The sequence below is a fragment of the Trachypithecus francoisi genome, unplaced genomic scaffold, assembly GCF_009764315.1.
Source record: "Trachypithecus francoisi isolate TF-2019V2 unplaced genomic scaffold, Tfra_2.0 Lachesis_group6, whole genome shotgun sequence".
Lineage (NCBI taxonomy): Eukaryota > Metazoa > Chordata > Mammalia > Primates > Cercopithecidae > Trachypithecus > Trachypithecus francoisi.
Window position 1 is genome coordinate 2,839,088 of NW_022681471.1, and position 25,599 is coordinate 2,864,686.

General features: G+C 37.6%; 1 protein-coding gene across 1 annotated transcript in view; it reads right to left on the reverse strand.

Moving 5' to 3' along the window:
• Nucleotides 1–3,195: 3,195 nt before the first annotated feature.
• Nucleotides 3,196–25,599, reverse strand: part of FMR1NB (FMR1 neighbor) — a 45,725-nt gene continuing 23,321 nt past the window's right edge. The window contains exons 3-6 of the mRNA XM_033201303.1: nucleotides 21,758–21,898; nucleotides 19,876–19,972; nucleotides 4,833–4,981; nucleotides 3,196–3,348 (exon numbers count right to left, since the gene is read on the reverse strand). Coding sequence (XP_033057194.1) covers nucleotides 4,846–4,981; nucleotides 19,876–19,972; nucleotides 21,758–21,898 — 374 coding nt within the window. The 3' untranslated portion in view covers nucleotides 3,196–3,348; nucleotides 4,833–4,845. The remainder of the gene's footprint in view (nucleotides 3,349–4,832; nucleotides 4,982–19,875; nucleotides 19,973–21,757; nucleotides 21,899–25,599) is intronic.

Sequence of the window (25,599 nt, forward strand, 5' to 3'; positions counted from 1 at the left end):
TCTGTGACCATTAATGTTTGTACATTAGTTACACACTTATTATCTACCCATCTATGACTTGCAGGGCTTGAACATCCATGTCAGACATGATTTGGTACTGCATTAGGCACTGGTGTTGGAGACAGCATTCTGAACAACCTTATTTCCTTCCCACTCTTGTGAGTCCCTTTGGCATTTAATCTTTAATATTAACAACCTTTGATTGCCTCAATTTTCATCTCTGGTCCAGCATTTTTTCTGCAGCACTAATTGTTCAACTATCACTCTAAGCTCACACTCTTTGACCACTTAATGATAATCTTTGTGTACCCTGAAACCTAACTTCTAATCTGTTAAAGAATAGCTGCAGATAATTCTTCTCTATTGCTTTCAAAGTATTACTTCAGACTATACTTATCTTCTTTATCGATTACAAATGTTTTCAGTAAAATTTCAATCTTAGTTCTAAAGTGGGAGTGTCCATCTTTTGGCTTCCCTGGGCCATACTGGAAGAAGAATGGACCACACATAAAATACACTAACACAAAGATAGCTGATGAGCCAAAAAAAAAAAAAAAAAATTGCAAAATAACTCTTGTAACGTTTTAAGAAAGTTTACAAATTTGTGTTGGGTAGCATTCAAAGCCGTCCTGGGCCACATGCAGCCCATGAGCTGCAGGTTGGACAAGCTTGTTCTAAAGTAATTGTTTTCTTATGTAGTTATTTTATTACTTATTTCTACACAACGAACTTTTTTGTTGCTGTTTTTCATTTCGTTTCTGCTGAATACAGGTCTTAAAATTTAGAGCAGCAATATCAGATTCTTGGGAAATAACTTTCAAAGCAAACACTTGTTTACTAAACTCGTGATCATTTGGTACACATGACTCCTTTCCACAATTTCAGTCTGCCTTGGAAATGCTTATTCGTCACAGCAAAAGCGAAGAACTCCACCAGTCATTTTTGTTTCTAATTCAATTATACACACAGATATTTTATTTATTGAACATCAGACACTGTCCTAGGCACTTTAGATTATGATGGTTAATTTTATGTGTCAACTTGACTGGGCCATGGGGTGACCAGAATTTGGTCAAACATTATTCTGGGTGTGTCAGTGAAGGTGTTTTGGGATGTGATTAACACTTAAATTGGTAGACTAAGTAAAGCAGATTGTGCTCCCTCACATGAGTGGGCCTCATCCAATCAGTTGAAGTCCTGAGTAGAACAAAAAGGGTGACCCTCCTTTGAGTAAGAAAGAATTCCCCCTGCCAGAATATCTTCAAACTGAAACACTGGCTCTTCCTGAGTCTCAAGCCCGCCAGCTTTTGAATGGAAACTATACCATTGGCTCTCTTGGTTCTCAGGCCTTTGAACTCAGACTAGAACTAAATCCAGCTATCTTGGATCTCCAGCTTGCTGACTCACCCTGCAGATCTTGGGACTTGTCCACCTACATAACCACATGAGCCAATTTCTTATAATACATTTATTTGTGCATATATGATATATTCATATATATGTGTGTACGTGTGTGTGTGTATATATATATACACATATATATATATAATACACATACTTACCCTACTGATATCTGTACAGCTTGCTCCCTTACTTCCTGAGATTCTCACTCAAATATCATATTCTCAGTAAGGCCTACTCTGGCCACCTTATGTAAAACTACAAACTTCCCTCACACTCCCTAGTACTTTTCCCTGCTTTATTTTTTTCCTCCTTAGCACACGTTATCTAACATACTATGTATTTTACTGATTGATTTTGTATTTTACTGATTGTTTCTTTTCTGGATACTTCACTAGAATGTAAACTCTATAAGGGCAGATATTTTTGTATTTTTTTTTTACTTCTGTCTCCCCAGCACTACAGTACCTTGCACATATTGTTGAATAAATGAATAAATGACCACATTATTTTCATTTGCATCCAAGCGAGTTGCACTAAATGTGCATTTCAGTTGCATTGAAAAATTTAGACTCCTGATTCAAAAGGGTATCTACAACAGATCTCCTTCTGTCTGGTGTCTATCAAACATCTCAACAGCTTCTTCAGAAGATAATCATACTGCTATCTCGAAAAATCTTGCAATGCACACGTTGTGGATCTTACCTTCAGCAAGCATTTTCAATTGTGGGGCTTTGTGCTTTGTTGGCTCAAATGACACCTCCTACAACAGAGCACATATGGAGATGTGTACATTTCCCAGGCATGGTGCCTTTATGAACCTCCATTTGACAAGAACTCTTTTATTCTCATTATATCTGCCAGCTTTGGATCTATCCAAAGTTTTTGTAATAAGAGCTTTTTCTTTTCTGATCACCAAAAACCAAGACTTCTTCCCTCAAAATTGCAATCTATTCATATCATAACTGAATCCTGAGAAACTTGAGTGTCCTCCCCTTTCAGTTCTTCTCATTCTCCAAGCAACTACTAGTCTGGGCAAGGTGCCCCTGTTAAGTGCTCCCATAGACTTGATACTCTTTTTATCATAGCCCTGCCATTACTTCTTTACCTGGCTTCCTCTCCAGCTATACCGTGAGCTCCATCAAGGCAGGGCCAAGTCTGTCTTGCTCGTGACTCTATCTCCAAGCACACAGAGTGCATGGCACATAACAGGAACTCAATAAATGTTTGCCAAATGAATGAGTAACAAGCCCAGGTAAACTTGAGTCTCACATATTTCAAAAGAAAAAAGTGAATCATAGGACATAATTTTAAAAAATCAGCATAATAAATTCATATATATCACAGAATGCAATTATTTAAAAAGAAAACACAAGATAACAGTATTTAGCACTAGTGAAATTATGATTTTTTTTCCTTTATCCTATATTTTCTTCTTTACCAAATTTCCTATAAGTGTATTTTACTTTTATAGTGGGAAAAGTAACACTATAAATTATAAAATAAAAAACTCTACAAATTATCTTCACCTCTTTTCCTCAAAATAAACGAAGTATCATACACTGCAACATATGATCATTGAGGTTTTTCTCTCTGCTTGCTGACAGGTGAATAACAATATGGAACATATGTCTTATTTAGTACCAACAGAAGTATACCTTGATACAATAACCCAAGTTGCAAAAATCATGTAACCTTTTAGGATCTGAAATGCCACCAGTGTTTTAGGCATGTTTTTAAAGATTCTGTAGGAACCGTTTTTAATAAAAAGAATTTAGATTCTGGTTTGATGCACGAAAACAGAACTCAATTTTATTTCATGTTTGAAAGTAAACATGACAAAAATAAGAACCAATTTTTAACTTTCCAAAATGCTCCACGAGGTTTGGATGGCTGAGAGTCCCCTCTGCTCTGAATGGTTTGTGTTGTCTCAAGGGGAAAATAATGCTATGGGAGAAAAGTAAAGTGGGGTTAAACAACTTGAAAAGACTAGTATTCATACATCACACTTTGTCATAAAAGGAAGTCCCTGCAACAAAATTATCAAATTCTTTATAGTGAATATTATGATTAACTTATGTATTTTCGGTTTGCCAGTACATCATCTTCTGTTACTGTGAGGCATACATATAAAATAGATTAGAGCAAATATCATCAGAGAGATAATTTCTGAATAACAAAGTTAACTTCCATGTCTCAGTGAATGGTCCACAGAAACCAAGTTTTGTTAGTCTAGTTATAATGTTATATATGTATATGTGTGTGTACATGTGTACATATGCACACATGTATTGCATCAAACTGATACAAGGTAATACATTCATATGAATAATACAAGGCATTATTATAGTAATATATATTTATGTGTTAGCTTAAGTAAATATGTATCAAATATACATATATGATACCTTATATAAAGATTTTCTTTTTTTTCTTCTGAGATAAATTGTTTTTCCTATTCATCAAATCAACCTTCTCATTCTGAAGATTGATGAAATGAAGCCGAGGAAAGTTAAAGGACTTGCTCAAGCATACACTGTAAATAATGGCAGAACTGGGACTAAAGCCAGAGTCTCCTGACATGGAATTCAATGGTCTGTTATTCCATTCCTTTGCCTCTCTGTAACTTAACACCTTAATTGTGGGTAGTGCATTGCAATTTTCAAAACATTTTCATATACATTATATTAAGTTACACAAAAAATCTAAGATGATGGTATCAAGGAACTGAAAGGTTAATTTCACTGCCTATGGAAACACTACTGGTTAATGACCTGGGTCTCCTTACTCCCAGTCCCTGAGATACAGCTTTGTTTCTCACCAACCATTTTATTCTTACTTGGTCCTTCACAGTTATTTTGGGAGGAGGAGACCCAAGTCAAGGCTAGGGGTCTATAAGCCTGTACAAGTGTAACTTGTACAAAGTAGTCCCTAGTATATGATTCTGGGATCCCTCTCTCAACTTCTTCTAACACTACATCACGCAGGTTTGAAGAACAGGTAGCTGAGACTAACAGGTAAGATCCAGGATTCAATCTCAGCTCTGTCAGACTCCTAAGGCCATGCTCCTTCCACTGGATATGTGATGTAGTCACATATGAGGACTGTGGCCTTCATTATTTACCAAGGGTGTCTATCAGGGAGCCATAGAGTCAGAGTGGGCAGGTTCAACTTCTTTTCTCCCTCTGAAAAGCTGACCTGTGTATACCATATAATGTGGCACTCAAAACAATTTGGCACATTTCTTATCCATTTTCCTACCATCTCAATATCTCTAGTGATAAATATTTGTTCAGAAGCTGCCCCTCCTGTGATCCAAACATTTGTGTGGTTAAAAAAATGTTTCAGTCAAACCAAGATGATGGTAGAAATATAAAGCTAACAAGAATCAGAGATTGAGCACTTCAACTTTATATCCTATTGTCAATTACCTTTGGTCTCTTGCTACTCTTCACCATTTCCCTCATCTCCTGTTGCTGCTCTCTGTAACAGGGACGACTTCTTCGTTCGTTTCCTTCTTTGTTTCTTCGAACCCATTACAACTCTGCTGACCTTCCTTCGTAAATACTTGCCCCATTTGCTGTAACATAAGAAGTGCAAGTGAAACCTTATTTCTCATTAGTGACAGAATAATAATGGGAGGTTATAAGGAAAAAAAAATTTGCCCAGATAACTATACTCTCCCATTTGATATTTTTAACTCACCAGATTTAATAAATCTGATAGAAATTATTACACTTGACTTGCTCAATATTGATCATCCTAACCATCACTATTATTCTCTATACAGTCATTTTGATTATGTGACCTTTTGTAACAGAAATGCTCTCCCACTTCCCTGTGCTGACATCAGTGTTACCCACTCTTTAACAGTAAGCTTAGATATTATCTTGTCTAGGAAACCTTCTCTTCCACTCCTAGTTTAGAGGGATTCCTTCCTCCTATGAACTTCAAATCTACATAGTAATGGCTCACATTATATTAGCATTGACAATTTTCAAAGCACTTTCACTTACTCCTGTTGTCATTGGGTATACAATCTCGTACCTCCTTGTATTTGTGTGGACAGTTGGTAAAGGGGCACTTAAGAGGCTACCACATGCCAAGAACTTCACTAAGTGCTTTATATACTTTCTCATTAAATCCTCACAACAACCCTAGAAGGTGGATAGTGTGTTTCCTATTTTGCAAATGATTAAACTGGGGCTTAAAGAGGTAAGATAATTCACCCAAGGTCACAGATAACTAGTAATGGAGATGCTAGAATTTAAAGGTAGGTCTGTTTGACTCTAAAGTACAAGCTTTTTCCATTAGACCACTTTGTATGACAAACTTCCTACGTGCCAAGGCCTGTATATAAGCATGTCATGTGCATGATCTCATTTAATCTTCATAACGACTTGATGAGGCAGGTATTATTTCTATCATTCCCATTTTTCATATGGGGAAACTGAGGCACCAAGAGGGAAAGTAACTTGCCGAGGTCACCAAACTACTCAGTAGTAGAAGCAGGATTCAAATCCAGATCTACCTAAATCTAAAGTACAATCTCTCTCCTACTACACTAACCTGTCTCATTCTCTCCTCAAAGCTTGTAAATTCCTTCAGACTGGAACCTTACCTTATCACTTTTTATATCCCACAGAGGAAATGGAAATGTTTATTGATTTTTATAAAGAAATGTTTGTTGATTTTTATGCTTATAGGGCTTTTACTTTCTAAAGAACTAAACATAAGCCAAGAAGAAAAAAAATAGTAATGTTCATGGCAGAGTTAAGCAAAGAGAAAAATCCAAAGATAGAAAAAAAGAGAAAAAGATTTGCACACAATATTATGAAGAGGTAATGAGAGATAAATAATCCTGTCCTCAGCTCAAGCTAGGCAGCATACAGAAGAAGACACAAGGACCTTGTAAGTGCTACTTAGCTGTACAGAAAAACAAGGTTCTGAGCATGTGGGTCCCAGAGATACATAGGTGTGCCTTTGAAATTATGACTTTGAAGATAATACTAACTTTTCTACCTTAAAACTGTATTACTGGGTTGACACTGAGCTCCACCAGGTTAGACAAATGTGGAGCAAAGAAATTATTTCCCAATTTATCATAAAAATGTCTCCTGGCATAAATGAAATGGTGAGTGAAGGCAAAAAATATATTTATATGATTTATCTATGGCCTGTTTATGTTGCCATGTTGTTACCTGCAGTCTAAAAAACTAATAAGTGAAACAGCTACACAGTTCTCAGTCCCTTGGGGCCAGATGTGTTTGAGAATGCAGATTCTTTTGGATTTTAGAAAGGTAATATGACGTGATATATTGAATATTACATGACATTCCCATGGGGTCTGGGGTAGCATCTCATAATGAAACACAGTAACATCTCTGCAACAAAATATATGAATATTCACTCTAAGAATTAAATAATGACTAGAAGGAATCTCAGCCCAGATTTGTCACAAAATGAATAAAACAAAATGTTTAGGTTTGCAGAAATTTTTGAATTTCAGGATTTTAGAGAAGAAACTGAGAACTTGTGCTTTTTTCTAATGCTGTGACGTCAATATATCCTATTTTATATAATTAAAATGACTATGTCTTCTTTATCCACAGATTTTATGTTAAATTTGGTCATGTACATTTCACCTTAATTATCAACATAAAAGCAACATGGCCTTATTATTTCAAAAGCGGCCTAGGTTTCAGAGGACTTGGTTTTTGTTCAGCCTCATCACTAACTGGCTATATGACTAACATTTACTACTGAGATCCAAGGTTAGCTATTCTACCTAATATCCAGTGAAAATGCCCAAGGGAGAGAGTAGGAGTGAAATGATTTTTCAGTGCACTAGAGGTGATTTTCTTCTTTTCATATGAAGTGTTATATATCATGGCCAGCATACTCACACTGAAAAGGTCAATTTCTTGCACACTCACTCACTGATGTATTTGCTCATTTATTAAATAAACATTATTCTAAGTACCAGAGACATAAACATGAATAAGATATGGTACCTGTCCTTGAGGAGCTTAAAATTTAGAAGGGAAAGTAGATATATAAACAATATTACATTGAGATAAGTTCAAGTAGAGGTAATCAGAGATTGGTAGAAGGCAGACAAGAAGAAGCCTGACCCAATGTGTGCAGGAGGTTTGGAGTAAGCTTCCTAGAAGAGATGACATCTAAGATGAGACCTGCAGCCTGAGTAGAGAGAGCCAGATAAAGAAAAGTGGAGGTGGGGAGATGCATAAGAGCATTTCAGTCAGCAGATACACTTTATGAGAATCAGAGTGGCAAGGTGGCATGGCATGTTGTTTGCAAACATCAAGTAGAGTGGCATGGCTGGAAATGTTAAGTGAGCTCACCGGAAATTTCTAATGACACAGATCCACATAGTTGTGGGACATTTTTTTTCTTCTAAAAATTCCCAGGAGCCTAGATCTAAGAGCAGAGAAGTGGTATGGATTCAGTTTCAACGAAACAAGGGGACTGGAAACAAGAATGGATTAAAGTACCAGACAATGGGATCCAGGCTGGATTTTTTTTAAAAAAAAGCAGATGATGTTAGGAAGATGGCAGACCAGGAGAAAAAGGAGAGTTAAAGAGGCTGGAGGCCACAATGAGTTAAATAACAGGTCCAGCAAAAATAAAGCAGAGAAAAAGCTAGAGGACAAGGAACCTATGGTCAAAGAATAGGATTTTGAACTTTAAGATTTCAGAGATTCAGAGGTTCAATTTTTAGTGAATAACAATGTTCAAGATGTGGGCATGAAACTGGGTGGCCAACGATGAGTAAAGGGGCAATTCCTCAGAATTGAGTACATCAGGGAACTCTGAGGCTAGGGGCTCAAAGAAACAAAAACATACACCACTGAAGAAATTTGTTGGGTGTTTTGGAACCTCAAGAGTTTAACATAACTGATTAGAAAGAAAGAAATGGCCTGAGGACAGAGCAAGACGGCAGAATAGAAGACTCTAACAATTATCCCCATCCTACTCCACCATAGGAACAACAAATTTAACAACTATCTACACAGAAAAAAAAAAAAAAAAGCACCTCCATCTTCATAAGAATCAAAAATCAGGGGAGCACTCAGAGTACTTGCTTTTACCTTCATATAGCTGAAAGAAGTACTGACGAAAGTACGACAGACAGTCTTGAATTGCCAATGCCACCTCTCCCCTATCCCCCAGCAGTGGCTGCATGGCACAGAAAGAGAATCTGTGCACTTGGGAGAGAAAGAGTGCAGCAACTGTGAGACATTACATTGAACTCAGAGCTGACCTGTCAAAGCAGAAAGCAAAACCAGGCTGAACTCAGCTGATGCCCACTCACAGGGGGACTATTTAAACCAGACCTAGCCAGAGGGGAACCACCCATCCCAGTGGTCAGGATTGAATCTGGCAAGCCTTGCCACTGTGGGCCAAAAGTTCACTGCGGCCCTCAATAATCTTGAAAGGCAGTCTAGGCCACAAGGACTGCAATTCTTAGGTGAGTCCTAGTGCTGAATTGGGCTAAGAATCAGTGGATTTAGGAGGCACACAACCTACTAACACACTAGCCAGGGTGCCTAAGGGAATGCTGGTGCCACCCCTCCCCTAACTCCAGGCTGCAAAACTCACAGCTCCAAAAGAGACTCCTTCCATCTGTTTCAGAAGAGGAGGGGGAAGAGTGAAGATGACTTTATCTTACATCTTGGATATCAGCTCAGCCACAGTAGGAAAGGGCACCAGTCAGAGTCAAGAGGTCCCCTTTTCAGGCCCTAGCTCACAGGTGACAGTTCTAGATATACCTTGAACCAGGAGAGAATCTACTGCCTTAAAGGGAAGGATCCAGTCCTGGCAGGATCTGCTGACTGAAAAGCCCTTGGGCCCTGAATAACAAGCAGTGATACCTAGGTAATATAATATGCTGTGAGCCTTGGGTGAGACTTTGAGACTTGCTGAATGCAGGTATGACTCAGCACATCCTCAGCTGTTGTGGCTACAGGGAGAGACTCCTGCTTGAGAAAAGCAGTGGGAAAAGTAAAGGGAACTTTGTCTTGAACCTTAATTACCAGCTTAGTCACAGGGGAGTAGAGCACCAAGTGGGCTTTTAGGGTACCCAATCCTGGGCCCTGGCTGTTGGATGGCATTTCTGGACCTGCCCTGGGCCAGAGGGGAGCCCACTGCCCTGAAGGGTGGTGAGTTCCAGGCCAGGTAACATTCACAAGCAGAGAGAAGAGCCCTTGGGCTTTAAGAGAACATTGGCAGTACTCCCAGTGGGCCTGCAGTAGTGGTTGCCACAAGGTAGGGCTTTTCCACCTGTAGAAAGGGGAAGAAACAGTGGGAAGAACTGCATCTTGTGGTGAGTGCCAGATCACCTGCAGTACAACAGAATACTAGGTATATTTCTAAGATTTTGAATCTAGTTCTTGGCTCCTGGAAAGTACCGTTGGACATGCCTGGGGCCTGCAAGAACTCACCACCCTGAAGGAAAGGATACAAGGCTGGCTGGCTTTGCCACCTGCTGTTTGTAGACTCCCAGTGCCTTAAGCGAACATAGCCAGGTAGTGATTACAGTGAGCCTTGAACAAGACCTAGTGCTGTGCTGGCTTAAGGTCTGACCTAGTGCTGTCCCAGTAGTGGTGGCCTCAGTGGCGTTTGGGTCACCTCACCCCAAAGCTCCAGGCAGCTCAGCCCAGAGAGAGAGATTCCATTTGATTGGGGAAAAGGAAAGGATGAGAACTAGAGCCTCTGATGGTAATCCAGGGAATTATTCTGTTTTTTATCCAAGACCATTAAGGTAGTACCTCTGCAAGTCTGCAAGAGCCACAGTGTCACTGGATTTGGTATGCCTCCTAATGCAAATACAGCTTAGATCACAACACTCAAGTCCCTTAGAACACCTGGAAAGCTATCCGAAGAAAGACAGGTACACACAAGCCCAGACAGTGAACAGTACAATGAATACCTAACTCTTCAATGCCCAGACACAGACGAACATTCACAAGCATCAAGACCATCCAGGAAAATGTGAAATCACCAAATGAACTAAATAAGGCACCAGAGACTAATCCTGGAGAAACAGAGACATAGTACCTTTCAGACAAAGAATTCAAAATAGCTGTTTTGAGGAAACACAAAGAAATTCAACAGAACCCAGAATAAGGAATGCAGAATTACATCAGATAAACTGAACAAAGAGGTTGAAATAATTAAAAATAATCAGGCAGAAATTCTGGAGTTAAAAATGCAACTGACATACTGAAGAATGCATCAGAGTTTTTAAATAGCAGATTGATCAAGTAGAATAAACAATTAGTGACCTTGAAGATAGGCTATTTTAAAATACATTAAGAGCATTTAAAATGGTCAGAGGAGACAAAAGAAAAAAGAATAAAGAAAACAATGAAACATGCCTACAACATCTAGAAAATAGTCTCAAAAGGGCAAATCTAAGAGTCAGTGGCCTTATAAAGGAGGTAGAGAAGGTGATAGAGGTAAAGGTTTGTTCAAAGCAATAATAACACAGGATGTCCCAAATCTAGACAAAGATATCAATATACAAGTACAAGAAGGTTATAGAATACCAGGTAGATTTAACCAAAAGAAGATTACCTCAAGGCATTTAATGATCAAACTCCCAAAGGTCAAGGATGAACAACGGATCCTAAAAGCACTAAGAGAAAAGAAACAAATAACACACAAAGGAGCCCCAGTCAGTCTGGCAGCAGAGTTACCAGCAGAAACCTTATGGTCAAGAGAGAGTGGCATGATATATATAAGGTGCTGAAGGAAAAATAAGACATACTACTCTTTCACCCTAGAATAGTATGTCCAACGAAAATATCCTTCAAACATGAAGAAAAATAAAGACTTTCCCAGACAAACAAAAGCTGGGGGACTTCATCAATACCAGATATGTCCCACAAATGCTAAATTGAATAATTTGACGAGAAAGAAAAGGATGTTAATGACCAATAATAAATCACGTGAAGGCACAAAACTCACCGGTAACAGTAAGTATATAGAAAACCACAAAATATTATAACAATGTAACTTTGTTGTATAAACTACTCTTAAGTGGAAAGACTAAAAGACGAACCAATCAAAAATATTAACTGCAACAACTCTTCACAACATAGACTACTATAAGATATAAACAGAAACAACAAAAAGTTTACAAGCTGGGGGGTGAAGCTATGATGTAAAGTTTTTATTAGTTTCCTTTTTGCTTATTTGTTTATGCAAACAATGTTATGCTGTTATCAGCTTAAAATAATAGGTTATTAGATAGTATTTGCAAGCCTCATGGTAACCTCTGATCAAAAAACATACAATGGATTCACAGAAAATAAAAAGCAAGAAACTAAATCGTATCACCAGAGAAAATCACCTTCACTAGAGGAAGACAGGAAGGAAGGAAAGTAGAAGGAGAAGACCACAAGGCCACCAGAAAACAAATAACAAAATGGCAGAAGTAAGTCATTACTTACCATAATAACACTGAATATAAATGGACTACACTCTCCGATCAAAAGACATGGAGTGGCTGAATAGATATAAATCATCAGTTGCCTACAAGAAACACCCTTCACCTAAAAAGACACATATGGATTGAAAATAAAGGAATGAAAAAAATACATTCCATACCAATGGAAACCAAGACAGAGCGGGAGTAGCTATACTTACATCAGAAAAAAATATATTTCAAAACAAAACTATATGAAGAAACACAGTTCACCCATAAAGACACATATAGACTGAAAATAAAGGAATGAAAAAAGACATTCCATACCAATGGAATCATCAGTTGCCTACAAGAAACACACTTCACCTAAAAAGACACATATAGATTGAAAATAAAAGAACGAAAAAAAGACATTCCATACCAATAGGAACCAAGACAGAGCAGGAGTAGCTATACTTACATCAGAAAAAATACATTTCAAAACAAAACTATATGAAGAGACAAAGACAGTCACCATATAATGATAGAGGTCAATTCAGCAATGGAATATAGCAATTGTAAATATATGTGCACCCAACACTGGAGCACCCATATACATAAAGCAAATAGTATTAGAGCTAAAGATAGAGATAGACCCCAGTACAATAATAGCTAGTGACTTCAATACCCTACTGTCAGCACTGGACAGATCTTCCAGACAGAAAATGAACAAAGTAACATCAGACTTAATCCGCACTGTACGCCAAATAGACCTAATAGATATTTAGAGAAAACTTCATACAATGGCTACAGAATACACCTTCTTTCCCCAGCACATGAATTATCCTCAAGGATAGACTGTGTGTTAGGTCACAAAGCAAGCCTTAAAACATTGAAAAAATTAAAACGATAACAAGCATCTTCTCTCACCACAATGGAATAAAACTAGAAATCAATAACGAGGAAATTTGGAAACTATACAAACACATGGAAATTAAACAATATGTTCCTGAATAGCCAATGAATCAAAGAAGTGATTAAGAAGGAAATTAAAACACTTCTTGAAACAACTGATAATGGACACATGATATACCAAAACCTGGGATACAACAGAAGCAGCACTCAGAGGGAAGATTATAGCTATAAGTACCTATATTAAAAAGAGGAAAAACTTCATATAAACAGCCTAATGATACATCTTAAATAACCAGAAAAGCAAAATCAAACCAAACCCACAATTAGGAGAACAAAATAATAAAGATGAGAGCAGAAATAAATAAATTTGAAATGAAGAAAACAATACAAAAGATTAATGAAACAAAAAGTTGTTTTTTAAGAAAGATGAATAAAACTCACAAACCTTTTGCCAGACTAAGCAAACAAGAGAGAATACCCAAATAAGTAAAATCAGAGATAAAAAAGAAGGCATTGTAACTGATACCATAGAAATTCAAAGGTCAATAGTGGCTACTCTGAGCGACTATATGCCAATAAATTGGAAAATCTAGAAGAAATGGAAAAATGTCTAGACACATACAACCTAACAAAATTGAACCACGAAGAAATCCAAAACCTGAGCAGACAAATAACAAGTAATGAGAGCAAAGCTATAATAAAACTCTCCCAGTAAAGAAAAGCCCAGGACCCACGGGCTGGACACGTTGGCTTCTGTGTGTAATCCCAGCACTTTAGGAGGCCAAGGCAGGTGGATTCCTTGAGCTTAGGAGTGTGAGACCAGCCTGGGCAACATGGTGAAACTTTGTCTCTACCAAATATACAAAAATTAGTTGGGTGTGGTGGCACACGCCTGTGGTCCTGGGTACTCAGGAGACTGAGGTAGGAGGATTGCTGGAGCCCAGGAAGTCGAGGCTGCAGTGAGCCATGATTGTGCCACTGCACTCCAGCCTGGATTACAGAGTGAGAACTTGTCTTAAAAAAGAAAAAAAAAAATTCCCAAGTTTACTTCCATAGAAGCCATCTACATGCTAACTTTTTACCTGTACCTCTTTTACAGACAATGATTTTCTACCTTAGATACTTGTATATGTCCCTTATTAGATAGACTATGTGTTCCCTGGGAGCACAGAGCATAATCTGATTTGCTTCTTTGTCCTTCACAGCACCTAACACAAGGCCTGGAACACAGATATTATTGAAAGCATTAGAAGTTCTTGAATGTTATAATGAAATGAAATAGAGATATTTCAGGAAGATGAGTCTGGCAAGACATTGCAGGATGGATTAGAGGGGGAGTAGCTTAGGAGTCCAGGTGTATGTCCGAACTGGTTTGGCAGGTATCCTTAATTCCTCTTCACCTAAGGCCAATGCCATACATTCCTATTTAAGTACCAAGAAACTTCTCTGGAACCCACCTCCTAGCCATCCTCCAAGCCCCACTTGCAGCCCCATCTCAGATAGTGTCTCTCTTCTAAGAATCTCTTGGATTAGATATATAATTATGACCTCTCAGCTCTGAAACCTGCCTTTGCTCTTTAGATGCTACCCTTAGTCCCCTTTTGCCCCTCTCCTGAAGCCACTTGCCTAGAACGGTTTTAAAAAGCACTCAAGGCTGGGACTAAATTACAATAATAAAATGGGAGAAGGGGCAAATTCCAGACTCATTCCAAAGAAGAACAAAACAAGAACAACAACAAAAAATTACAAGAAGAGTAAGTGAAAAGATTATATATTGAGGATAAATGAGAAGAAATAGTCACCAATGACTCTAAGGTTCTAGCTTGGGAAACTAAAGAAATCACTGACAGGAATGGAGAAGTGTCAAGGGGAGATGCTTTAGGAGAAAAAGAAAATGAGTTCACTTTTTCACATGTTGCATTTGAGGTGCTGATAAAACATCTAATTCACGAGCGTGACTGGAAATATGGAACAGACAGACGTGAGGATTTTAGGATTTGGATTTAAGAGTAATTTACCCAGAGACTCTTGGAATACTATGATCAGAAAATACCGTAGAAATTATCTAACTCAAGTCTCTACTATAATTTTGTTAGAAAATCAATACTCAAAGAATTTAAACACATCCATGAAACATGGCAAAAGCAGAATTGGAACACAGATCTTTTAAAATGTCTTCCTCCTATATATTTCTAACATTCTCTGATAAATGAGAGTAAGGCTTTGGGAAACAACCACATTTGGGAGAACAAAGAAAAGCAGACTGAGATGGATCAAAATTTTAAGAGAAACAATGAAATCCAAGAGGGGAAAATTTCAAGAAGGGAGCAGTCAACAGTGTACTCTTTGACAAAAACATCTAATTGAATGGGAATTGAGAAAAGGTCACTTCATTCTGCAATGAAGTTATTAGTTACTTGGCAACAGAATGTTCTTTTTAATAGTACCTACTATGCCAGAGTTCTCTAAAATGCTGTCCTTGGAGTCCTTGCAATGGGAACACCTCAGACATATGATCCGCATATAATGAGGTTCTCTTATTATTTCAGTAATTAAATTACTCTGAACAGCGTGCAAGAAGAACCAGCTTTATGCGAATTTCAAACCTATAGTGACTCATGTTAGAACAGAGTTCCAGTTTGCTCACATTCTCATCTGACATATTTTATCAAAGTTCTTAGAGGCTAGTCATACTTTTCAAAATTTATAGATTTTATTTCCTTCCTCTGAATCCAGATGTATATAATCCTAGGAACTTCAAACTTTCCAGTAGTTCACTAATTACTGCATAAAGTTTTTCAAAATAATATTACTAATTATATTGTACAGTATAATGAGACATGCAAACATGGGAAATTGAAAATGTAAATGCCTATTTTTTAAATTCAATGGGTGATGATTTTAAGGCAGTTTTTGACACATTTATTCCCAGTTCTTTACCTCTCATTGTAAGAAAATAAGTGGCACTAAGACTACTGGCATAATGAAAACCAAATTATAACACAGGGAATCATGCAGCAGGATTTGTCTAAATGTAGAAATTTTCAGTAACAGCCATCTGGCAAGTAGCAACATTGAAAGTGTATGGGGGATGTGCTTTTCACATCATCTGTGTATCAGATGATCTGCAATCTTTAAAAAAAATAGACATTTTATTAGTTGAAAGAAAATACAGTTTTGTCATTTTCAGACTAAGTTCTGAATTCTGTATTAATTCAAAGTTACAAATTCAATCTGATAGGAAGAAAAAGAACATGAAAATGCACTTCATCTGAATGTAACAGGCATGGTATTATAATGTTTAAATTTTCCACCTTACCAAAGCTACAGACACACTCAAGTATCATATCATTACATAATCCACAGATGTTTAAATGGCATATACACACAGATTTAAACTTCATCTAAAAGCAGATAAAGATTAGAAACCGAATTAGAAACTGCACTTGAGACTACTGTCACTGACTACAGTAATAGCTGTTATAAGAACAATTCAGCCACCTCCCTTTTTCTCCTCCCCTTAGAATTCCTCTTCCCTGCTTCCTTTTGTTGCTATCCACTTGATCTTTTCCTTCCTTCTCCTCTAAGCAAAGGCTTAAGCCTACTAGTGGCACTTATACCTAATGAAGTTTCTGATCCCTATTAATTAGGATAAAAATAGATCTTACATAACCTTGAGGACGCAATAAATTTCAAAACACATCTTATATGTTAGTTTAATATAGTTATTAGTAAATTCTTAGAAAGTTTTTCACTAAGGCTCTCTGCTTCCTTTTGTATGTGCACCCAGTTCAAGCCGGCTTGAGTCCTCTGTATACCAGGTTCATATCACACTAGAACTCAAGTCAACTAGAAGTAAACTAGAAATTCATTTGTAGATTATTCCAGTGGAAAAATTAAGCCGTATCTGCTCAGAAATGAAATCAGTTAAGGTGTCTATAGGGAGAAGACCACCATCTGAATGTAATTAATTCTGTGAAAAGGACCCCCTCCATCTACTCCAAATCTGTCCCCCTTCAAAATCGACCTCAAACGGGACCTCTACCATGAAGCCTGACCTGCCCTCTCCCACTTAACCTGTTCTCCACTGCTTCAAAACTTTTGTAAGTTATTGCTACCATCCATTTTAGTCCTTAATTATTTTCATCTTATATTGTAATTTAAATGTGTCATACTTGGGATTTGTTTTAAGGTGGATTTAAGCTCCTTAAAATTAGGGCCTATGTCTTAAAAATTCTGTATCCTCCATTATACCTGGCACACGCAAACATTGAATGAATATGGTAAATAGTGGAAAAAATGACTTAGGTGCCAGAAACTGAAGTACATATGGCTCTGGTGCGTAATTACCCTTTTCACCTACACTGCTTTTACTTCTCCCACCAACTCAAATTGCTTCACATTTTTGGTTTTTTGTTTTTGTTTTTGTTTTTTTTGAGATGGAGTCTCACTCTGTCGCCCAGGCTGGAGTGCAAGTGGCGTGATCTTGGCTCACTGTAACCTCCGCCTCCCGGGTTCAAGCGGTTCTCCTGCCTCAGCCTCCTGAGTAGCTGGAATTACAGGTGTCACCACGCCTGGCTAATTTTTATATTTTTAGTAGAGACGGGGCTTCACCATGTTGTTCAGGCTGGTCTTGAACTCCTGACCTCGTGATCTGCCTGCCTCGGTCTCCCAAAGTCCTTCTCATTTTTTAAGCTCTCCAACTTTTGCCAGTTGTTGGCTTCTTAGGTGATCCTTAAAAAAAGGCACTGTCCAAATTGCAGAGGTTGGGGAATACCAAAATATTGTTTTGGCTTGCAACTGAAGGACAAGAGAAGAGCTACGACAGTTCTTTCTTAAAGGAATGCTCAGTTATTTAATGTTTAGACAGGATTTAGCAGGAGGAGGAGCTTAAGGGTATCTTCCAACGATGAAAGAACAAAAAAAGGTCTTCCAAAATAGCTTTTGGTACCTCTGATTTAGACAAACAACTGTGTTTGGCTTCTTCTTTTCCTTTTTAAGCCACCACATATTGACTTTACTGCTGTGTCTATTTCTCTTTTATGGGTTATTTATTTTACCTACTCTAATATTTTATCTATCTCTTTATTCTTTGAAATGGAGAACAGAAAGTGAGTTAAGGAAATCATTCTAAGGAGATATCTTGCCCTGCAAAAGCAGACTTTGGCCTGCACTTGGCTCCTTGTTTGATATCAGGGATGGGATTTCCCCATTCTTACACAATTATTCCCCTTGCCTCTGAAATTAGCCTACCATAATAGGCTTAAAGTGCCCATCCACTCTCAATCATCGTTCCTGGAAATTCAGCTAAGCAGCAAGATGAATCTGCTACCTGCTCCAAGGGTCATGATAGTCAGCTCAAGATGGAAGAAGGAGCATACTAATCTTGCACAAAATAGTAAAATAAATAAATAAAACATAGTAAACCAAAACGTATAGTATCCAATATATACACTTACTCACATTGTTCAAGTTTCTCAAGCAGTCTGTATTATGCAGAAAGAAGGAAATATATTAGCATCCAGAGAATAATCCTTTGGATTTCACTTTAGAGAAAAAAAAAATTCAGGGAACCTGAACACCCCCATAAAATTCCTTTGCAGAGGCATAACACAGCGACCATAATGAAGTTATCATACCAAACTTATTATCCTAGAAACTCTCTGAATTTCATGGTATATTCCTAGCCACCAATTTCTAGCAAATGTTACTTTATTGTTTATTCATGGGTTTTTTTTTCTTTTTTTAATAAAAAATCAACCTTTGAAGAGAAGAACGAAGGGTCAAAAATTCCACTCCTACTGCCAATCACCTTGATGATCTTTATCCAAAGTTAAGGTAATGTATACGGTCTAATTCTTCTTGCAAAATCTAAACCATATTCTGGTAACTCAACTACCACTTCCCCATTAACTTCAATAAAAACATCAAAGATGCTTAACCTTTCTCAGAGAATTTAAGGAGGTACTTATTCTCAGGGTAGTGACAATGCTGACCTTGCACTGCACAAACCCTAGCGTGAGTGCTTCCCTTAACTTTGTGCTCTAAGTGCCTCACTCACCTCACTCTAGTCCTGACTGTGCTCTATATCTCTATACCCACTCTGTCCCCATAGGTGGGGAGCTATATATATATATTAATATATATGTATTCTTTAAAAAAAGCTGGGAAGCATCATGCTGGTAGTCCATTGGCATTTTGTATAAGATGGTACGAAGAAATCTGTTTACCAATTGGCTTGAAGACAGATCAAGGCTTTATGACCCAACGGTAGATGATCATTAAAGAGCAATGGCAGATGACTCAATGGAAGCTAACACTTCCAGGAACTGTTCTGATTTACAGTTAATAGCCACCCCCACTGCACACACACCAAGCTTGCTACTTTATTTTTCTTTCGAACTGTGGATTTGTTTGATGAGGGAATGTACAGATACTATGCAAGAAGAAAATCTATGGAAAAATAAAATAACACACATTTTATTTTTGAGATGGATTTTCACTCTTGTTGCTGAGACTGGAGTGCAGTGGTGTGTTCTTGGCTCACTACAACCTCTGCCTCCCAGGTTCAAGCAATTATCCTGCCTAAGCCTCCCAAGTAGCTGGGATTACAGGTGTGTGCCACCACGCTTGGCTAATTTTGTATTTTTTAAACAGAGATGGGGTTTCACCATGTTGGCCAGGCTGGTCTCGAACTCCTGACATCAAGTGATCCACCCACCTCAGCCTCCCAGGTTCAAGCAATTCTCCTGCCTAAGTCTCCCAAGTAGCTGGGATTACAGGCATGTGCCACTATGCCCAGCTAATTTTCTATTTTTTTAAATAGAGATGGGGTTTCGCCATGTTGGTTAGGCTGGTCTTGAACTCCTGACCTCAAGTGATCCACCCGCCTCGGCCTCCCAAAGTGCTGGGATTACAGGCATGAGCCACCACGCCTGGCTGATAATATGCATTTTAAAAACATATTATGGCAACTCTAGTTTTAGGTTTTTCCCAAGTTACCATATTTTCAACATAAAGAACCCAAACATAATCCCTATATTTCTGAAGTATATTAATAAATATGTCTATACACAAATACTCATGTATACTTAGCAACCAGCAAATAAAAGTTTATGTTTGCTTACCTCCTCCAGAAAAGAGAGCAGCAATAAATAGGCAGATATCCCAGGATGAGCAGGCTGATTGCACCAAGCCCAAACATTCGCATCATCTGTTTAGACTCTGTTGGTTTAATTATATCCTGTTACTTTCACGACTTAAGCAAGAGAAGTAAAGCCAAGTTCTTTCATAAAGTCTTTATAAAGAAACTATCAGTTAATAAAGTGAAATGAGGAGGTATTCTTCTGTGACAGGTAAATATCCTTGCTACTTTATAAAGAACAGGAGTTCATGAAACGTTCTTGAAACACACTGAAGACTACACTTTCAATATGTGTCCCTTAATGAAGCCTTAACAAAATGATCCTACTCTTTTTGTACAATCATTGTTTATTATGATGCATATAATATATTTCTTCCTCTGACCCTAAATAGGTTTTTCTCTTGATCATATGTTGTACATCCTAGAGCACTTGGGGAGCATATTAATCTATGAACCATGAACTTGGTAAATAAGTAGCTTCTTAACTATGGTCACACCACCCTGAATATGCCCCATCTCATCTGATCTTGTGAGCTAAGCAGGGTCTAGCCTGGTTAGTACTTGGATGGGAGACTGTCTGGGAATAACCAGGTGCTGCAGGTTTACTTCCAAATTACAAAATCTTAAATTAAACAAGGAATCAAGAATGCGCAGGTGAAATAAGCATATTTTAGTCTTATATTCATTGGAAAATGCATTCTAATGTGATTGGGGAATTGTAAGTCACGGTTAAATTTTTTCCTCTGCAAGAACCAAATGTTGCTTCATACATAATATAAAGACCGAAATGATAAATGAATTACAAATAACATGTGACAGTGTTAAAATTGTAATATTATATTCATGATCAGCTTTTAGTTTCCAGTATTAACACTACATGTTCAACAAAAAGCCATAAATTGAGTAGGGACTATATGAACTGAAGATATTATTTTGCATGCATCCTTTTTGTAGTATTTGTTAGTGTTTCATGATATCAAATCCACGCATCATGAGAGCAACTGGAAATACATCCCCACTATCCAAATGAAGGTAACAAAAACAGATGGTGTAGTTCTCAAAACTTTGTAAAGAAAAAAATATTCAGAAGAACCTAATTCACAAACTATAGAATGAGACTAGGTGTGGTGGCTCATACCTATAAATTCCAGCACTTTGGGAGGTCAAGGCGGGAGAACTGCTGGAGTCCAAGAGTTTGAGACCAGCCTAGGAAGCCTAGGGAGATCCTGTCTCTACAAAAAACTTAAAAATTAGTCAGGCATGCTGGCGCATGCCTGCAGTCCCAACTACTCAGGAAGCTGAGGCACGTGGATCACTCGAGCCCTGGATGTTGAGGCTGCAGTCAGCTGTGACCACGTCACCACTGCACTCCAGCCTGGGTGACAGAGTGAGACGCTATCTCAAAAAATACCCAATAAAGAAAAACTAATAAGCAGACCTTAAAAGAACATCTAAGTCTACTGCTACATACTGAGATGTTGAAGACAAGACAAATGGGAAGAATTCTACCTAGAAGGAAAAGCTGGGCAAGGAAAAGTAAGCTAAGGCATGCCCAACCGGTATCTTCTCTCAGCCACTGAGGGTTCCATACAGCCTGGAAACTTTAGGACAACACACAGAGAGTGACAAAAGCAAAAGAAAATGTGAGACTAATTTTTGAATTACCAAAGTCACCATGTAAAGGCTAAGCAGAAATTGCTCCTGACTAGAGTCGTGACCACCTCAGGACTTTCTAAGGAGCATTGCTCTAGAATTGGGAGTCCCATTTAAGTATTAAGCTGGGAAATCCAAATGTGAACTTATGCCATTGTGATCTGCTTATTTAATATTAAAAAATAGAAATAAATGAAAGAGGAAGAACTTACCATCTCTTACTGGAGCAAAACATTTGAAGCGCATGTTCCCCAATGATGTAAAACAGCATTTGCAGCTCAAACATTCACTCTCATTAAGATCTTCCAGCTCATTACAAGGCTTTACCACCTGATTTTCGCCCAGAATGCAAGCTTTTAGAAACAGAAATTTAAGAAACAGAATTCAGCATGATTAATTAGCACTTTCCCTAATTAAATAATTACTGCAAGACAAAGAAGAAAAGCAAGCATTGAATGGCATATGCAGCTAGTGGTGGGTGCTAAAAGAAAATAAGACCAGCTAAAAGTTACCACTAAGTTATTTAATATCACATTTTCAAATCTAGGTGAACTGCAGAAAATTACAAGTTGTTAAAAAATCATTGGTAAGATAGTTTAAAAGGACAATAAATCATGAGTGCTGGTGATGCAAATATAACACAGAAGGAACTAAATAACAACAGGTCAAATGCTTTTAAAATTAACCCCTTGTTAAAACGATCCCACCTATATCCTCTGACTTAACGTTACTAAGCTACAGAAACTCACTGAATGCATCAACGAGAATGAATGTAAGTAAAACTTACATAGATCGTTGCTAGTGACTAAAGTGATACACTGGTATTGATCTACTTTGTGTGAACACTTACCATATTGGCACTACAATATATTTTAAGATTCTTTGTTTCACCTTAAATTATGACTCTATAATTTTAAACAGGCAATGATTTATGGCATTAACACCAAGATTCACATGCAACTGCAATAAATTCATACATACCTGAATCTAAAAGACTTGCAAGCTCAAATAGTTTATTTTCTATAATATCCTGCTTTATAAAAGAAACAAATACAAACTAAAAAGCACGATATCAGATTTTCATTCAAAAAGAAAAACCTCCACAGTATGTCTATGTGTTAAGGCCAGAATAGATTCGGTTCAATCTCTTATACTATCAACGATTACAAACTTAAAAGTAGTAACTGATATTTTATAATCACTAAAGCACTTCAACATCAGCAAAGAACAATATAATTGTTTTATGCAAATTTTAATCTCAGCATACTTTACTACATTCCTCTTTTTTAAAGATTGGCAATTGCTGAAGCCAAGGTAAAAATAATAATATCTACCACTCTTTGGGAGAAAATTTTTGCAATCTACTCATCTGACAAAGGGCTAATATCCAGAACCTACAAAGAACTCAAACAAATTTACAAGAAAAAAACAAACAACCCCATCAAAAAGTGGGCAAAGGATATGAACAGACATTTCTCAAAAGAAGACATTCATACAGCCAATAGACACATGAAAAAATGCTCATCATCACTGGCCATCAGAGAAATGCAAATCAAAACCACAATGAGATACCATCTCACACCAGTTAGAATGGCAATCATTAAAAAGTCAGGAAACAACAGGTGCTGGAGAGGATGTGGAGAAACAGGAACACTTTTACACTGTTGGTGGGATTGTAAACTAGTTCAACCATTATGGAAAACAGTATGGCGATTCCTCAAGGATCTAGAACTAGAAGTACCATATGACCCAGCCATCCCATTACTGGGTATATACCCAAAGGATTATAAATCATGCTGCTATAAAGACGCATGCACACGTATGTTTATTGCGGCACTATTCACAATAGCAAAGACTTGGAATCAACCCAATTGTCCATCAGTGACAGACTGGATTAAGAAAATGTGGCACATATACACCATGGAATACTATGCAGCCATAAAAAAGGATGAGTTTGTGTCCTTTGTAGAGACATGGATGCAGCTGGAAACCACCATTCTCAGCAAACTATCGCAAGAACAGAAAACCAAACACCGAATGTTCTCACTCATAGGTGGGAACTGAACAATGAGATCACTTGGACTCGGGAAGGGGAACATCACACACTGGGGCCTATCATGGGGGGGGAGGGGGAGGGGGAGGGGGGAGGGATTGCATTGGGAGTTATACCTGATGTAAATGACGAGTTGATGGGTGCTGACGAGTTGATGGGTGCAGCACACCAACATGGCACAAGTATACATATGTAACAAACCTACACGTTATGCACATGTGCCCTAGAACTTAAAGTATAATATTAATAAAAAAAAATTAAAAAAAAATAATAATAATATCTACCACTCTTTAGGCACCTGTTTGGGCCAGGAACCCTGCTTTACACACTTTATTACTAATCTTTGCAACAAACTCCCAAACTGAGTTTTACAATCTCTGTTTTAAAAATAATAAAGGATCAAAGTAACTTACGCAAGATAAAAAATGTAACGCACTACCAAGCGGCCTAGATACTCATTTTCCAAATATTTTAGACAGGAGAGTTTATCCTACTTGTTGTTCTATATTCTGAGTAATCTGCTCTTCAATTCTGCTAGGACCAGAGTGGCTCTTCTCCCCTAGGTTGGATTGCATCAAGTGTTCAGTTCTGGGTGTCAAATACCCAGAAAACGGTGAAAATAGTCAGGACTACTCAGCGATGGGATGGACTTCCTTGCATGCTGAGTTCTCACCATGGGTACTGTTCAAACACCACTTTCCAGAAATGCTAAAGAGAGGGTTACTGTTAGGGTTAATCATAGAAGAGACTAGACTATATGATCTCTAAGATCAGCTGATAATTTATACTTTAAGTGCATTTGACGGATTTTATGCTAGATATTAAAATCAACACGGGCCAGGCCTGATGGCTCACGCCTATAATCCCAGTACTTTGGGAGCCCGAGGCGGGCGGATCACAAGGTCAAGAGATCGAGACCGTCCTGGCCAACATGGTGAAAACCTGTCTCTAATAAAAATACAAAAATTAGCTAGGTGTGGTGGCGCTTGCCTGCAGCTCCTCGGGAGACTGAGGTAGGAGAATTGCTTGAACCTGGGAAGAAGAGGTTGCAGTGAGCAGAGATCATGGCACTGCACTCCAGCCTGGCAACAGAGCCAGACTGCCTCAAAAAAAGAAAAACAAATTAACTTCCAGGCTCAAATTACTAAGAGGCATTGCTAATTTTAAACAATCAAAAAGGTAGAACAATTTTTTGTCAGGTTTAAGTATATAATTTTGTCCAAAAGGAGAAAGATCAGGTGATCTCTCAAGCTTCCCTGCCAGTGTGTGTCAAGGTTATCATTTTAATCTGCAAGAGATAAATATTTTATGAATAATAGCCTAATGACAAAACAATGAACATTTTTTTCATGCTTAAGTGGTAAGAATGTTTATTTTCAATTAAGTGGGGGAGGAAATAAATTTGTTAAAAATATTTCATGTTTTATGAAGCTGTAGTTGTTGTCTTCAAAGAAGACAGTATGTACATTTTATAAATATTTAATCATTGTTTGAATCAACCTAGGTCAGACATTTCTATTAAAATGGAACAACTTTATTTTGTTGGACAAAACTGTTACTTCATATAATTGATTTTGACTCACTTTTCTGCACCAGGTTGGAGAAATATTTGGGAAATGCACATATCTTTTTCGGACCATTTTTACAGGTGGTTTCAGTGTCTGTACAATGTAGTCATTAAAAGTAAGTATATGACCGTTTGCATCTGTTGTTTTCATAAGCTTTAAATCTTAAATCATCATTAGTTGTTGTTTGCGACTAATTTCGGCACTCAAATCATTCTCTCAGCCTATACAACATAACACCTTCTCAGATTTCTTTTTTATTTACTCAGTTTGACCATTGCAGTATTTTCAGTTTATTTAAGGAACTTGTTTATTTTGCTATTCTCATTGGTAGGTGCCTATTTTAAACTTAACGAAACAAGTACAAAGAAACACAAAGAGATTTTTTCAAGTTCACTAAAGAATTCAGTAGTAAGGCCTGGAATTGAAAAATAGA